At 39.9% G+C, this 16366-nt stretch overlaps 1 protein-coding gene and 1 long non-coding RNA gene across 5 annotated transcripts; one reads left to right on the top strand and one right to left on the bottom strand.

Moving 5' to 3' along the window:
- Positions 1-680: 680 nt before the first annotated feature.
- Positions 681-16343, bottom strand: COQ10B (coenzyme Q10B). Of its 4 annotated transcripts, none has more exons than XM_053981833.1 (6): positions 15973-16343; positions 12133-12386; positions 7380-7526; positions 5722-5914; positions 3448-3549; positions 681-894 (listed from the first exon to the last, which is right to left on the bottom strand). In XM_053981833.1, exons 2-6 carry the CDS (start codon positions 12135-12137, stop codon positions 727-729), a joined length of 615 nt encoding a protein of 204 aa, XP_053837808.1. In that variant the 5' UTR covers positions 12138-12386; positions 15973-16343; the 3' UTR covers positions 681-726. The 4 variants fall into 4 exon arrangements, with proteins under 4 accessions (XP_053837808.1, XP_053837809.1, XP_053837807.1 ...); XM_053981834.1 differs by lacking the exon at positions 15973-16343 and adding an exon at positions 15203-15275; XM_053981832.1 differs by lacking the exons at positions 12133-12386; positions 15973-16343 and adding an exon at positions 10880-10996.
- Positions 7504-10000, top strand: LOC128809679 (uncharacterized). The gene is made up of 3 exons (XR_008437820.1): positions 7504-7590; positions 9549-9675; positions 9924-10000. It is a non-coding gene; the product is annotated as an uncharacterized LOC128809679 (long non-coding RNA).
- Positions 16344-16366: the final 23 nt, after the last annotated feature.

Here is a 16366-nt window from a genome sequence, read left to right as displayed (position 1 = left end):
CACTTGCTTTAAAGTGTTGTGTTTGCATTAGGTGAGATGGAGGTAACCAAAGTGCAGTGTGTACCAGGGAAGGAGTGGCAAGGAGCAAGTTCAGCCTGCCAAATGTACTACAAATTCCAGGCTGGGAACCACTGGCTGTAGCTGAGACTGCTGCACTCAGATTACAGTACTCCTTAAGCATTTCACCCTGAAAACAAGGGAAGTTCTAGAGCAGTTGCTGGTCACTCTAGGAGTAACTGGAGATCCCTGACTTACCTTTGCCATTCATTTGAATTCAAAGCACCACTCCTCAACGGGTGCCAAACTGTGCCATTTTCTAGGAAGCCAGTATGTCAGTTGGCCTCTGCTTGGGCAAAGCTGGCTGAGTTGATTGCTCTGAAGTTACATTCCCACAAAGCTGAGTTAATAATTTACAGTGCTGAAAAACCCCAGGAGCTTGGCTAAGGCTGAGCTTGGGCTGTGATTCCAGGAGCCGTTTGGTGTTAAACGGCAGCTGAGATAGCCCGGGTTACAGGAGCTGCCAGGTGTCTGTTACTGATAAGGCTTTAAGCTGCACTTGATTGCAGCTTTTGAACATTCTGTGTCTGTCTGAGCAGGTGTGTTTGGCACAGTGTAAGATCACACCCAAGCTCAGATAAAAAATAGATGCCCCAAAGGAGGAGCACGGCACTTTGTACAAATGAAGTGTACAAACAAGTTTATAGCTGAGGTTGTTACAGGTTTCCTTTACGTCTGATGAACTTCATGCAGCATCAGCTCCCGAGGGATGCTGGTTTCTGGGCCATGGAGTTTGGATGCTCTTCTTTCAAAGGCAGCAACCATCTGCTTTACAACTTCATCAAAAAATAGTGTAGCAAGTTTTGAGTGTAGAAGTGAACGAAATTCAAAAGAAATCTGTTTAAGAAAATAAAAGATAATTATTTTTCCTATATATACTGTTGTAAAATGCTGTTACAAATAGATAATTCTATTAAAGAATTTCCAGTGAAGGCTGCAGATAAGTTGTAGAACAGTTAAAACTGAGGAATAGGTGAATGTGGCTGAGAAGGAAATCCATTTTCCTTGGTCTAAGGACTGTACTTATGGGCTTTTCCATTAAGCGAATCCTCTCACATTCAGTTCTCTGAAGTAAAGTAAACCTAAACTGTCTTTTCTTTAATAAATGGTTCATTACAAAAGAGGTTTGGGGTAATGAAAAACTACTGACAAACAATAACTGTTATTTTGTGCACAGAATTCACTTGAGGGACAGAAGTTGTCTGAAGAAAATCCTGCATGGCAAGAGAGCAGACTAACAACATTTAAGCTGGAGCATGCCCAAGAAACTTAAAAGCAACTTGAAAGAGTTACCTATTAAATACCAATATTTTAAATCAGGCTTTCCTTGTTGGTGGCAGTAGTTATGGTAGGTTCAAGCAAGCAGTTTAATGACTAAAATTACATATTTGGTTTGTGTGTCGCATCTCTCACCTTAACAGCTCCCACTCATGACCTGACACCAGTAGTCAATGAAAAGGATTGAGAGTTAAGCAATTTTTGTTATTCCCAAAAAATCAGCAGATTTAATGCCACAAGGAGCAAATACAGCTTCTCCCCAGTTCCTTATGAGCAATGGATGTTAACTGCAAAGCAGTAGCACAGAAGTAATTAAACAGCTTGGCCCATGAGCCAAGTGTAGCTTCATTTACATTTGCTTGACCTCAAGCATCAATAAAATTAACGTGCCTCTTGCAAGTCTGAGAGTCTGAGAGTTCTGCACAGTGGGGACGTTGAGTCTGGCATCATGTTCAGCAATTATGTCAATCTTAAGGTATGGTATACATTAATGAAGTTTGCAGGTGGTAAAAATGGTGGTGTGCTTCAGTCTATGAGCCAAATCATTTCAGAGGTGAAGCCAAAGTAGGAAAGTTCCCTGCTGTATGTGGATGTCTCCTAGAATCACGCTGGCACAATAGGATACAGCAGCTTGTGGGAACCAGCCTAGCCCAAAACTCAACATTTTCTAAAGCAAACAAGCATTCTTGAAATCAAAGATTTCTCTGGAATATCTGTAATTGCAGGGCCTATTTTGAGGAGTTTGTTGTGAAATGCTTATCATCCCTCCCTGCACGTGCCCAGAGGCAAGGAGCAGCAGGGCAGTAACTGGCAGAGGTTAAGCTCAGCCAGCTGCACTGGCTTTCTTTGCTGCCTCAAAACAGAGTAAGCAGTAAGATGTGTTGATAGTGTTCCCCCAAGAAAATGAAAATGTCCACATCCAGTTTAGTTTTGATTCCCTTTAACTGAAGTTCTTGACCTGAAATGTCAAAATGTGGCTTTGGTTTGTGGAGGTGTGGTGCTGTTTTCTCATAGAGCCTGTAGTTAGATTGCAGGCTTTAAATAGTTGTTTAATTCAAGGTTTTAAACTGATTTATGGCTTGGGTAAAGATATAGTTTATATATATTAGTATATAAGAAATAACTGACACTTATTTGCCTAAAGAAATACAAATAACATGAGCACATAACATGCAAACCATTAAAAAATGCAGTTCTTTGAGCACCTGTATATTAATTTTTACTGTTGAACTGTATGAAGTGCAATACAGTAATAAGCTGAACGTTAATAACCCAAGGAGGTTAATGTGCTAGTTTAAAAATACTCCAAAAGCTTTTTCATATTCACTGAAGATAATTTTCAAAGCAGGGTATTCCAGCAGATGGCAGCAGGATTAACCCAGCTCTATGTACTTTTGCAGCCTGTTACAACCTTCAGTTTAATGCTTTGTTATACACTTTGTTATAAAATGCAAGAAAAAATGTGATGGCAGACAAACCAGACAACGTGAAAAAGCAGTAACTTGAATGGAAACAGCTTTTCTGGGAGTGAAATTGGGTTAAATCAGGTACTGGATTAAAGAGCGATAGTTGTGGGCTGCAGTGATATCCCATCATAGATTAGAGACAGCAAAAATCTATTACACTTGTACTAGAAGGAAGGAGTAAGGCTTAAAATACATGAAAGAGGAAAACTGGAAGACAGGAAATTAAACTGACCAAACTGCAGCCCAAACAGGACAGGTGGAAGAACACTGAATTCCTGGTACCAAGAGCATTTAGGTTGCAGAGTGATTAAAGAAAATAGCAAAGTATATTTAGCATTTCTCCTGCATTGGACTGTCTAAAAACTTCAATGTGTTTAAAACTGTAGGGTGAGAGGTGCTTGTCCTAGACTGTTTCATGATACATGGACACCTCACAGAAGGCTGTTTTTTGTGAAGGATACTGAAGTGGTTTCCAGCAGTAAAGTTTGCGAAATATTTTTTGGACAGAATTGACTAAAGCTAACTTGTTTTGTGTGTATAAGTGTTTAAAGAAGTAGTACAGTAATTTTAAAAAGCCCCCTCAGTTGAAGATAAGTGTTTCTATGTGCTGCTCCTAGCATGCGGTAGTTTTAATTACCATACTTACTGAAAAATCCAATGTACATGTCCTTGGATAACCAGGGATACCAGGGCTCAAACGCCACACTGTTTCCAAGTGATTAAAGAGTTTTCCATCTGTGCATGATGCCTAAAATAAAGTTTTGAAAATCAAGCTACAATTAGGCTTTTACAAATGTGACAAACAGGTATTACTGTAGGTTATGTTTGCATTTTGTTAAACAGTGATGGTCGTGGCATAGTTAAACCTGTTCTTACAGCACAGCCAGCATGAAATTCTATATGCAAATTTGTCAATTAAGGCAAAATAATTGAAGTCCTTCCAAGGCAGAGGTAAAAATGGTCTGTCAAGTGTCATAAAACGGATCTGTGGCATGATGCATAGAACATTCAAATACATAACATCAATTGGCTTGTATTTTGTAGAGAAAATTTCTGTAACTTTTTTCCGGGTCATTTTTTTACAAGTTCTTATTGTTACCCCAAGGAGCTCTGCTCCAACTGACTGCCCCCAGGGAATAGGTGTTGCTTGGCTTGGAAAGCTGTGGTGAGGTGACTCATCTCAGACTAATCACCAGCACCAAAAACACCTACATTTCTCTTTCTAGGAATGAGATAATACATGGCCTTGCTATTTCTACATCAGAAAGGGAAGGAGTAGAGGGAAGATTAGATACAAAGAGCTGGGCCTGCTTCTCCCTGCTGCTATCAAAACAGCAGGAAAAATGGGAAAAGTGCCACTGTATTCCCCTTACTCCCAGTCTTAAAGTAGCAAACTCACTCCATGCTTTCCCCCTCAGCAAAACCTGCTGTTACAATGTGATTTTTCCATTGTTTAAGCCCTAAAACAGGGAAAACCTTCAGCAACAAACCCATTCCCATTTTGTGCCTGAGGACCACATAAGGTTCCTTTGCCTGGAGTTATTTGAGAGGACAGTGAAATGGTGCAAGCACACAACCACTTCCCTAGAAATGTTCTTGCAGTTCTGTGGACATAATGTAAACCTCTAGGAAAAGCAATTGCAGCAGAGAAAAGGCTAATGATTTTCCTTCCTCTGGGGAGGAAATCTGAAGAAATGGTTTTCCTCACCACTTTTGTGGGTTTTTTTTTTCTGAGACAAGAATGCTTCTTTTGAGTGAATTAAGAAGGAAAAAGAGTTGGTAAGCCAATCTGATAGCTGTGTGAAAGAAAAAAGCCCGTCTTCTCAGGAAACTGGAGAAAAGGAAAGCTCTGCGTGCAAGTCACAGATTTTCCATTATAGCTGCTCAACTTTATTTAATAAAGGGAGATTTTTTTTCCTTTCCAGAATCAGTAAGGATATTGAATAAAGGGCATTTTGCATAGTCCTTTTCCAATTTACATCTCCCCTGTACTTCAGAAACTCATTTTCTGTTAAGTGTCTCTTATTAGGAAGCCTAGAAAAGAACAGTGAAATAGGATTTTCAAACAGTTATCTTGAACAACAATCAAATGCTGTAACTTCCACTAATTATTCCAAACCAATCAGGATTCACCAAGGGAGAGGCAATTTTGCTATAAGGAATCTCTTCTGAGCCATTCTTTACCAAAACAGATTTGAACATATAAGGCAAACAAATAGAAGATTCAGGCATCATTTTAAATGTTTTCCTTGACACTTTTCTACTTTTCTCTTAATTATTGCTCTTGAAAGCTGAAAGGAAAAACGTAACTGCTTCTCTTCTGAACAAATTAATTGTAAAAAATTTGACTTTAAATCCAGACTTCTTTCTTCTCATCAGTGTATTGAATAACCATCTCTTCAGGACATTGTACTGAAGCTTAGTCTTTTTTTTAGGCTTTTCATATCAGCTAGTTAAAATTGTGAGAAGAAAAGTAATGGCAGTAAGTTCATTAAGGCATCAGAAGTTAGAGTTGTCAGATAAGTTTTAACTGAGTACTTATTTTGCACTCAGAGGGGGTTGGACAAAATTAAAAAACAAACAACAAAAAAACAAAACAAAAAAAGAAAAAGAAAAAAGAAAAAACAATAAGCCCAAGCAAAAATGTTAATATCTTCATTAAGTGTCTGCCAGTTTTGCCAATAAAGACAAATTAAAAAGTATTTCTTCTCCCCCCTCATGTGGCAGGTTGTTTTAAAACACATTCAAATTCTCCCCAGTTTATCTAAAGTCTTTAAAGAAAAGCAACACAAGTTTTGAGCCACACAAAGAACTTCCAGCATCGATTTTGTTTTGAAGCAAGATGTTCCTGGAATATTCAAATTTCAGCAAACAAAAGTTAAGGAAAATTATAGTTAGGAGAAAAGAAAAATGCAATTACCTTAACTAAATGTGGTCTCACTAGGGTTACAATTGATGTGTATCTCTCTACTACAGGAGGGAATCCTATTTCTAGCTGTGCTTTGCAGTACCCAGAGCGCCTCGAGAGTATGTCTGACTTTTTACACCAAGGAACAAAGAGTTTGTAATTCTCCACAACAGCAACAACTTCATACATTTCCTGCATGGAATACCTGGAAATGGACACATGAACATTACAGTTACAAGGTATTTCACTTCAAATTAATATTAAAAAGTTTCAAAGATGGTATACATGGCATAGGCAGTTGAAAGGTGGACATAGTCATTACCACTGATTTGGAAATTGAAAATGCAGCTTTGCTAATTAAGAGGAAAGAAAAGTAATACACTGGTAACTGCTTTTGCATAAAGAAGCAAATTATCACATCATCCAGCAGTAACTTTAGTGAATAATGAACCTAGTCCCTGCTACTTTCTGCAATATCAAGTAAAACATGCATACTCTTCAAATGGAAACCTTTTTTCCAGCACAGCTGTGTCTTCATTTAGGCAGATGTTGGAGATTCCACCAAAAAAAAAATTTCACACAGGGCTCCCAAGACAAGGTGTACCAAAACTCAAGTACTATATTTCATAAGGTTTAAACAGAGGAGCACCACCTTCCTTATTTTAGCCCAAATAAAAAAAGCTTAATTAAAAACCAGATACAATAGAAAAACCTTCCAGCATCACAGAATGGCTGATGTTGGAAGGGACCTCTGGACCTCTTTTTGTCGAACACCCCTGCTCAGAGAGGATATTGAAATCAGATTAAACACTATTAAGGCAACATTTTAGCTGATTCTGCTGTAGCATGGCAAAGTATTACATACCTATAGTTTTTAATTTTTCATTCTGACTCTGAAACAGGTGGGATTAAGTATGTGCTTAATTTCCTTTAAAATGAAGCATATGTTCAACAGTACTTAGCAGTGAGGACTATTGGACAAAAGCCCTTTTTAAGTAGCTAGGCAAGACCTGTTGCAGTTCAAGAACTATCACAAAAAGGATTGTTAAGTATAGTAAAAAAAAAAAAAAAAAAAAAAAGCTAATAAACAGTTCATACTGTTGTGGACCAGAGACTGAGCAAATCCCAGTATCATTAAATGAACTAGGATTTTCCCACTAGCTCTAAGGCAAATAAGGTTTCAAAATCTTTTTCTGTGTGAAATTTCTTCATCACAGAACTAATTATTTTCCTTCTTTCAAAGAAATAAGAAAATCTTGAGAAGTGTAATATAATGTAAGTGCAGACATTAGCATGTGTTTGGGAGAGAATGGAACAGGGTTTTCACACCTGTTGATTTATTCACATGTTACTAGATTAAATTCTTACTAGATTAAATTCTCCATTTCAAGGTTGGTTTTGTTTTGTCATGGAAAGAACAGTTATTTCTGCTGTTTCTTGCTATGGGCCAAGGGCTTTGTGTTCCTACTTTTTTTTATATTAACTTTCAGACTGGTAAACATAATCTCTACAAATTCTGAAAGTCAAAACTCCTTTCTAGGTTCCCACAGTCTTAGGGACATGTGTCTTCAGGGATACTCAGTCTTTTGAACTACTAGTGTTTTGGATTAATTACAGCAAATACAAAAGCAATAAGCATTTAAAGTATCTTTCCACAGTTTTATACCAACCCTATAATTCTTCTTTCAGAATATTCTTTTCTTTTATTTATTAGTGGTGCAGCAACATTGAAGAAATTTCTTGAAACAGTACGGCTCATTACAGATGTTTGCAAAGGAGAAGTTCTGGTCATCAGAATACCACAAGAAGCCAAGTGCCTGAAACAGGGAAAATGCTTTTAGATGTGTTTCATATCAGCAAAATAAATAACAATGCATTCAGGTAAGAAAAACTGTCTCTTGTATAACATTACAGAAAATGTCAGCCAGATGGAAAAAGCAAGGCTTGAAACAATATATAAACTGTCAAAAACACAAGGGGCACCTTTTTTTTTTTCCCCTAAGAGAAAGTAAAAATAGCCCCCAGTCACGACAGAAGTAACTGGCAGAGTGAAATACAAAGGGCCTCATTAACCGCTGGCTGCATGGCAGCTTGAGTTCTCGTTCAAGTCTCACATGCACTTAGTCTGCAGAACAGGCTTTCTCAATAGCAAAAACGAGGCATAGTTTGAATGCTTTACCCTTTTGGCATACACAAAGCAGAGAAGATTTCACTTGGAAACAGAAAGCTGAACTCTGCTATAATCCCTCTGCTGCCGCCCTTCTCTTAAAAAGACAATTTCATTTCAGAAGTCCTTTCAGAAGGTGCTTTGTTTACCCAGCTTTCAACATTTCCTTCAGAAAATATCACCAGAACCTTGGATGCAGTGTTTTCATAAGTAAGACTTAACAAATTACCTTTAAAAGTACTAGTAACTCTAAGACTGCACCTCAGTTTTCTCTGTGAACATCTACACTAAAATCTAAGAAATATTCACTGTGTTTAACAGTTCTGCTAAATCACTGATTTTGCTCAGATCAGGTCAGTCAAGATGCAAAATGCTGCCTCAGAAGCTCTGAATTTTGGCACCAGGAAAGTAAAAATGCCACTATTTGCCCACAGTGACTCTACAAACATAAACTAACGAGTAACCCAGGTCTTCTACTGATCTTCCTCTAACTATATAATCAGGACTGTACTTCTGGATTCACATGGTTAAAAATGGAGCCAACCTTTTTTTACTTAGAGCTAGGCTTCTTTGGGGTTTGGTTGGCTGTTTTACTGGCTATTTTTAGACACAATGAACAGGTACATGGCCTTTTTTTTTTTTTTTTTACCAAATACCAAATCAGTCACCAATTTTTAATTAAATTTAATTAAAATTAGCATTATGTTCTTTAAAAAATCAGCATAATTTAGAATTCTAATGAAATACAGTAGTTACCCATGACTGAGCGCATCAGCTTATATGGTCACTGTAGTAGGAGTCAGGTAAATAACAAACTGGTAGAGTTTAGAGGAAAATAATCATCATTAGCAGCTGGTTAGAAACAATCTGTACAGACTTCTTAAAAACCAACTATGCAACTGGGATATGATGCCTGAAAACACGCTGTAATCACTGCAGTTGAAAAGAAACTAAAACGAGACAGAAGTATTTTGTCAAAATTAAGAAAGGATAGGCCTACTTTAAAAGCCTTTAGACAACTCTGAGAATGTTTGTAACAGTATCTCAAGGGATGTGGACAAAGTCTGTTTTTTTCCAGACAGACCATACAAGACTGCTAAGGAAAAGCTTTGACAGGAATGCTGGAAGAGTGCCAGTCACATTGTAGCTGCCTCAACCAGATTCACAGAAGGTGTTCAAATGTTTGAGCAGACCTCATTCTGCACAGCTGATTTAAATTCCATTATCTGGGGCTATGTACAGGACACAGTCCAAACCAGTAACCAGGGTTTGTCTCTTGGTTTGTTTTTTACTGTAATGCTGTGCCAGTCTATTGTTTCATGCAGTTTTATCTGAACTTGTTTCAGCCACAGGGCTGAAAAACAATCCTTACAAATAATCTCTCAGCTGCTGAAAGACTATGTCCTTGCCATTCAAGGAAGGCAAGCTTAAGAGGTTATAATGCTAGTAAGTATGGTGAGTCTCCATCCCTCTCCCAATTTTATCTGAAGAACAGATGCTGTGAGAACGAGCTGGGCTGGGTCCCAGGTCAGGAAAGCAGATCTCCTTAAGAAATCCCTAGGTTTCCATGACTGTCATGCATTTTTGTGAACCTGACTTGGGCCACTGAAGAAAAACTAAGTCCATTCTAGAATTCAGACACACCTGCCACCTCTGTATTTATCTCCTGCAGTGAGAGAACCATCTCTACTCATTCCTGCCACTCACTGCTTTCTCCCTGAACACTTGAGGACTGATCACCACACCACCCAACTCCCATGGCCTGAAAAGGAAGCATTTCTGGAGAATGACATGCACGTGTAAGTGATCCATATTCAGTGATTTAAAAAATTTTTTTATAACTACACAATTTTCTAAGCCTGAAGGTTAACTTTTTTTAAAAAATGGCTCTCTTAACTCCTCAGTGTAAACATTGAAATTAGTGCCAGGAGCATGCCAGGGCAAATGTGTTTACTGTAGCCCAGCTGATATTTTCATCAGGTTAGTGATACCTGACTTTATGGTCTGTGAGACACGAGTTGATCCCATTCAAATTCTTTGCCAACAGCTGTTTGTATCACAAAAAAAAAGTGAGTGTACCTGCAAGTGTCCTCATTAGCATCTCAGGCTGAATAAGCACATGAGACTAATTTACCACCTGAGCCCTTGAAGCCTGCTACTGAGCACAGTGAGGTTCTGCTGAGCTGGCAGCGTGCATTCCGGGGACAACTGCAGGAGTGAAGCATCCCCAGCTCCAAGGCTTCAGGTAGCACAGCACTGGGTTTGATCCAAGTTGTGCTTGCTTAAAAACAGCTGCCAAAATCCTTGCAGCTTCCCCTAGAAACATTTTTAAACTGAGTTTGCAAGCAGTTACTTAATGGGTTTCCTTATACCAAACACCCTTCCAGCAATTGATTTTGCCCTGGAGACTCTAATAAATTACTCTTTAAAAGAACAATTTTGTTGACCAGGACTGAACAAATTTAATATTGCAAACACAATGCTAAGATTATACCAGAAAGAATATAGAGTAAAAATGTGGTCCAATGTTACATTTTACCGCTGCACAGTTAACAGTTTTGTCAAATGACTGCATGAAATTTGACATCATGAACCAATTTCTGTTTCACTTTTTGACAGTTTTTATGAGGATGACAGAGTTTGATAAAGAAACACAGCAGCACTGCCAAAACAGTGGTAGCAGGTGAACCTTTTACACTAAGATTTTCAAATCGCACTCTCTCATCTGCTTGTTCTTTTTTCTTTCAGTAGAAAGGTTAACTCTTCACCAAAGCATAGTGTTTTTCTCAAGCTTTTGCAGCCAGCCCTATACATGCTCAGGTGAGAAGGAACTTGTTGCGTTATCTGAAGCGGAAAACATCCGTGCGCTTCCTCATTTTTTAAATCCTTTGACGGATCGCTCACAACTCTGCCACTGTCTCCGGCAAAGAGGAGGCGAGTTTCTAACTGGGCAACCGGCCCCTCTCCGTCACGCCCGCGGTATCCGCGCCTCGCCCCGCGTACCTGGCGGCGGCCCCTCCGGCCAGCGCCCTGCCGAGAGCCGCGCCGCTCCGCGCCATCCCGGCCGCGCTGCTGTCGCCGCCTGTCGCCCCTGTCGCGGCGCGGGGCTGGCCCGCCCTGGCTGCGGGGGCGCGCGGTCACGGGACAGCGCGCGCGGCCGCGGCGCTCCGCCTGATTGGCCCGGCGGCGCGCGAGCCCCGCGCGCGGCCATAATTGGGCTTGAGTGCGGCCGGCGCCCCCCCGCGAGCGGCGGGAGCGGCTTCGTCCCCGTGGCCGTCCGCGTGTCTGTCCCCGTGTCTGTCCCCGTGTCCGTCCCCCACAGCGCGCCTGACCCGGCGGGTCCGCGGGAGGAGTCGCTGGTGCTCATCCCGCCTCTGCTCGCTGCGTGCTCAGGGTTACAGTCAGCAGCAGCTTAACAGTACGGCCACAGACCTGTTTGTAATCACAGAGCACCCTCTGACCACAACTTGAGACAAAGAAATGATTAGTTAACGCTTTCTCGTAATGCACCTTTCAAATACAGGTTCTCGCAATTACAATTACTCTGCGATTGGAGACCTACTGTTTAACTCACCGCACTTTTCATATTTTGTGTAATATGTGTTACACAGAAATTGTTAAAAGATAAGAGTGCAAAATCTATTTCCATAAAATAGTTTGGGTTGGCTTTTTTAAATTTAGTACCAGGTATAGTCTTGAGTGGGAATCTTGAACTAAGATTGGTATTTTCACGTCCTGAACTTGAGTTGTGTCTGGACTGTATGCACTAGAAAACCAGCCTGGATACACTGCCAGCAATGTTCCTTCAGCTACGGCAGGAACCCATTCCCACCCATTTACAATGTAAATGAAGCAATTTTAGTTAAAGCTGTTGAATGCTGAATGCATTAAGAAGTGAGACGATTTCTGGACAAAAATAACAGTTCAATTATATAAACCTACAACATATCCTCTTCAGAAAATGGATCCTTTTAATTATCCCAGCGTCCTTGCCATTAGCAAAACCACTCATCATTAAATAAGCACACCACCAATTTGGATGACAGAGACTCAGTGGAGCAGCTTTTACTTTACCACCTCAGGGTATGGGGTTTTCCAGATAAGCTGTCCTGCAGCATATCTCTATTAACTTGGTGAAAAACAGAAATCAGTAAAAACCCATGTTCTCCAGTGCAGGTGAAAAACAAACTGCAAAGCCAGAAAAACAAAGCCCCAGTCCTATGCTGTCCTCCCCTCCTGTAACCATTATTACTAACCTCATCTGTGTTTTGCAACTTCCATGAGTGCTGTTATTTGCTGGATTCTGTGTCTGTTGTTCTAGCTTGCTCAGTGGATCAGGAATTGCCTCTTACAAAGACTGATGTCTTTCAGTGTTTAGAATAATTGAAGAGTCTGGCATCAAGAAGTCCAAGGTGATGGATGTTTAAGGCACTTTGAGGAGTTTTTGCCTTTTTTGTTTTCTCTGGTAGGCTCAGGATTAAAGTTCTTAAACCTTGCTTGATACCTGTTGCTGAAAGAGAGTGTTGCATTTACTAACTTTGACAGGAAGAGTGGCCCAAATTAATCCTTAACACCAGAAGGAGGCAAGATTTCTGATACACTAGAAAGAGATGTACTGTAGGACCACACAGGTTGTTTTTTTCCTAAATGTTATTTTTTTATAATACTACCATCATTAGAAGGTTAGGTGTAAATTCTGATTATGAGGTTTATATTTTTAAAAACAATAATTTTAAGGAGACCTTTCAGTGGGCAAAGAGTCAATCTTTGATGAGAAGGAGAGCGTATCTCCATGTAAAAAAAGCTCTATTCCTACAGATGAGTGAAAAGAGCAGCTGGTTTAGTATGTTCCTTAGGCAGCCAGAGATATGCTGAGGAAAGTAAAAATATAGTCATTGTGTTCCTGTTTATAAATGAGTTTTGAATAATACTTGCCTTTGAAAGATCTTAAAATATCTCACAGTTGTACATGTAGGTTGGGAAAAATGATCTACAAACATAGATGATTCATCAGGATATAAAATCACTTAAATTTTCTTATATTTCATATAGCACCAGTGAACTTGGTGTTAGTAATAATTGAAGTATTTGGCTGTAAACATGTTGTGTAAAGGATTAGACTTGTTTGATCTTCATAAGGTTTTGGTGGACCAAAAAATCCAAAAAAGGTTTAAATCTCAGTGCATATTTGTTCACAGCCAGTTTTGAAATCTGGCTCTGTTTTTACTCTGTCCCACTTCCAAAACAGTACTGTCTGTATTTATTAAACTGCTCAGGAAGAACATGATCTGCACCAAACCGTGCAGCCCCCGGGCTCAGCTCGGGCAGGCTGGGGGAGGATTGCTGCGTGGGGAGGGCCGTGAGTGCAGCAGCCCTTACCCAACCACCCTGCCCTGCCAGCCCTGGGGACTGCGCTAGCTGGGACACAGGGCCTGAAGCCTGGTTCCTCTTGGCAGAAAATCTACAAAAACACCCTCAGACTCCCTCGGGGGAGCCCACAGGACTGTGGCAGCACAGATGACAGTCCCATCCCACCTTTGATTTATGTTCCTCAGCCCACCCTTACCAGCAGTGACACAAATTGTTTGTGTTCAGGTTATGCACATCCTGCAGAACACAAAGCAGCCCTCATTTGAAATCCTCCAAAAAGCTTATCTTCCTATGTGTATTTTTTAACTCACTGGCTTTCCAGTGACAAAAAATTTGTCACTTTCTACATTATTTCTTTTTGACATCAGAAACAAAAATGGGACTGGAAGAGATTTTATTTTGTGGTATTTTTTTCTTGCTCATATTGTTTGAGAAGTTTCTACAGAGTTGAAACATAGCTGCTACAGTTAAATATTTCCTCTCTTTGTTTTAAGAACTTCTGCCCTTTAATAGACACATGAATGTCAGTGAACTGTCCCTGGCACATGAAGTTAAGCACAGACTTGTGCAGAATGAAGGACTAGGAGTTTAGCCCAGGTTTGTAGCATTTTGCTAATGTCAGCTCATTGTACAGCTCTTTACAGCATGGGTGGGGGGGGAAATGAATACAAATAAAAAGTTACTTTTGGAAGCAGCAGCACAAGGATGTAGTCAAAAGCCGGCCTTCTTTGAGTGAACCAGTGCCAGAAAGTTCTGCTGGCACAATAGATGGGGTCAGACAAGGACAGGCAAAGAGTCTGGATATTTCTTTCAGCAGCAGTGCCAGCTGGTGACAGCTTAAGCTGCCTGTGAAATTGGACCTGAATCTTACATAAAGTGGGACCTTGAAGGTCTGTTACTTAGGTGTGATTCCTGATCTGCAAAGCTTGAGGGCTTTTAAATCCAATGTTTCAAATCCATACAGGAATCTCTGTGAAGTCTGTGTTCACTTGAATGTGTGAGAAAGGATGGGAACTCAGTAGGGCTGGTAAACCACTAAGTAACAGCCTTGTCTGTATCCTGTGGAAGCTGTGTGATGGAGTTAATGTTCAGGAGGCAAAAGTACATATTCAGGGATTTGACAGGCAGCCAAAAAGAACCTGGGGCAGCATACAGAATTTGGTGGAAAAGCAGGGAAGAGACACGAATAAAAGGCAGTTTTCTTATTGTTTCATCACAGCACAATTTCTGTTAGCAGTCACAACACATAAGTCTCTTTTATGTGTGAAATGGCACATTCCAGAATGATGACTTTAAAGTGTTCCTTGAGACGTCATCCCTAGCTCAGGTCTGCTTAATAACAGAAGAAATTAAATATTGTAACTGTTCTGCTTAACATAAACTGGAAGTCAGGCTGAAGAAAGGAAAGTTACTGCAAATTGATCTTCATAGCGAATCTGAGCATGTGACATTTACTTAAAATAGTTACATGCATTAAATTCTTGCAGTAGGGAATTATTTTGCCTCTACCCTACTGTCACATGTCTCTGGGCAGCTTGGTAAATATCTCCTTTTGTAGCCTTATGAGTATGTGCAAGTGCATTTTTCTAGAAATGCAGAATGTGAGTTTAATAATGCTGAGAATAAAGAACAGAAGACTTTGTGCACCTTCAAGTGACAGTCACTCTTAACATTTGAGTACATGTAGTTAGTAAATTATTAAAAGCAGAACCATTCAGCAAACTCCTGCAAACCAATCAACACAAAGCAAAGACTGACAGATCTTTAGATCAGTTAGTCAATCAAATACACATATTAACACAAAAACATGAGCTTCACATTATTTTCTTTACGACAACCCTCAAAAAGCCATAATGTGAACCACCAGTTTACATAAGGGGAGTGATTAGTGAAGAGTCAATACGGGTTTTGCCATCATGCATTTTTCACTTTTCAGAAATAGTTTATGCATTTTACCTGATGGAAAGTTCTCAAGTTGACTTCACTTGTTGCAAAGGCTTCTGAGGAGATTAGGGACTTAGCAGGTGTACAATAAAACCACACAATAATAAATAAACTATAGAAGTTTACATATTACACTGTGTTATGAAATATCATTGATATGCTGTATCATTAAGCAATCATGAACTTTGTACCTAGGTTGCATAGCCAGCCTTGGTATTTTACTACTACTAAAAGTTGAGACAATAAAAAACTAGCTTGTTCACAACACTTGACTGTAAGGGAGAGTTCCCAGGGCTTTGCATGTGGACAGAATCAATCCTATTTAGTTATTAAGTATACAATAGACGGTGATGCTGAAATGTGTGTATATCACCTGGGGGAAAAAAGTTAGTAATTCCCAAATGAAATGTGGAAGTGGTGTGAGGTCAGTTATTGCAGAACAGCTGAACAATTTGTTTACATCCCCACTTAGGTCATGTTCATAAACATCTGATTGTTCCTCGTCTCTTCTAGACTATATTGAGTTTGCCCAAGTCTCTGTTGAACACCGTCAGTGGCTTTGACTGAGCTAAGTAAATTGCTTTTCAGGTTTTGTACGTGACACAATTTTTAATGGCCTGGAGTAAGACGTAATTCCACTGCAGCAGCATATTGCTACAGATAACCGTATAGCTTTGATTTCCCATGTCATCAGTTTCTGACCATTTTTCCCACTTTAAATTCATATAGTGACTTAAAATTCCAATTTGTAGTAACTTCTGCTTTTTGTTGTTGAAGCTTACCTCTGTGATCTTAGATTATTCCATGTATGAATCAATGTAAGATAATTCTCAATTCCTTCTTCCACCTGCCAGTTTGGTGTCATCTGCCAATTTCGTAAACACAACTACCCTTCCCTCTTTCGAGCCCTTACTAAAATACTGAACAGACTTGACCGGCCTGAAGGGCTGGAATCCGGTTAACCCCCATCTTGTAGTAATAAATATATATCTGCTTTATTCTGATATCTAGCGATCCGCCTGTTGGCACTGAGCCAGTTACCCTGACCGGATGAAACGCAAATCAAGCACTTTGGCAAACAGAGCTGAGCGTCCAAATCCCAGCGGGGCCAGCCCTCAGCGGCTGTGGGAAGGAAGTTTTCGGGAGTCACTCCCATATTTGGCGCTTCCATTCCCC

This window comes from Vidua macroura, chromosome 7 (assembly GCF_024509145.1).
Source record: "Vidua macroura isolate BioBank_ID:100142 chromosome 7, ASM2450914v1, whole genome shotgun sequence".
Classification (NCBI taxonomy): Eukaryota; Metazoa; Chordata; class Aves; order Passeriformes; family Viduidae; genus Vidua; species Vidua macroura.
This window is presented reverse-complemented; position numbering and strand designations above follow the sequence as displayed.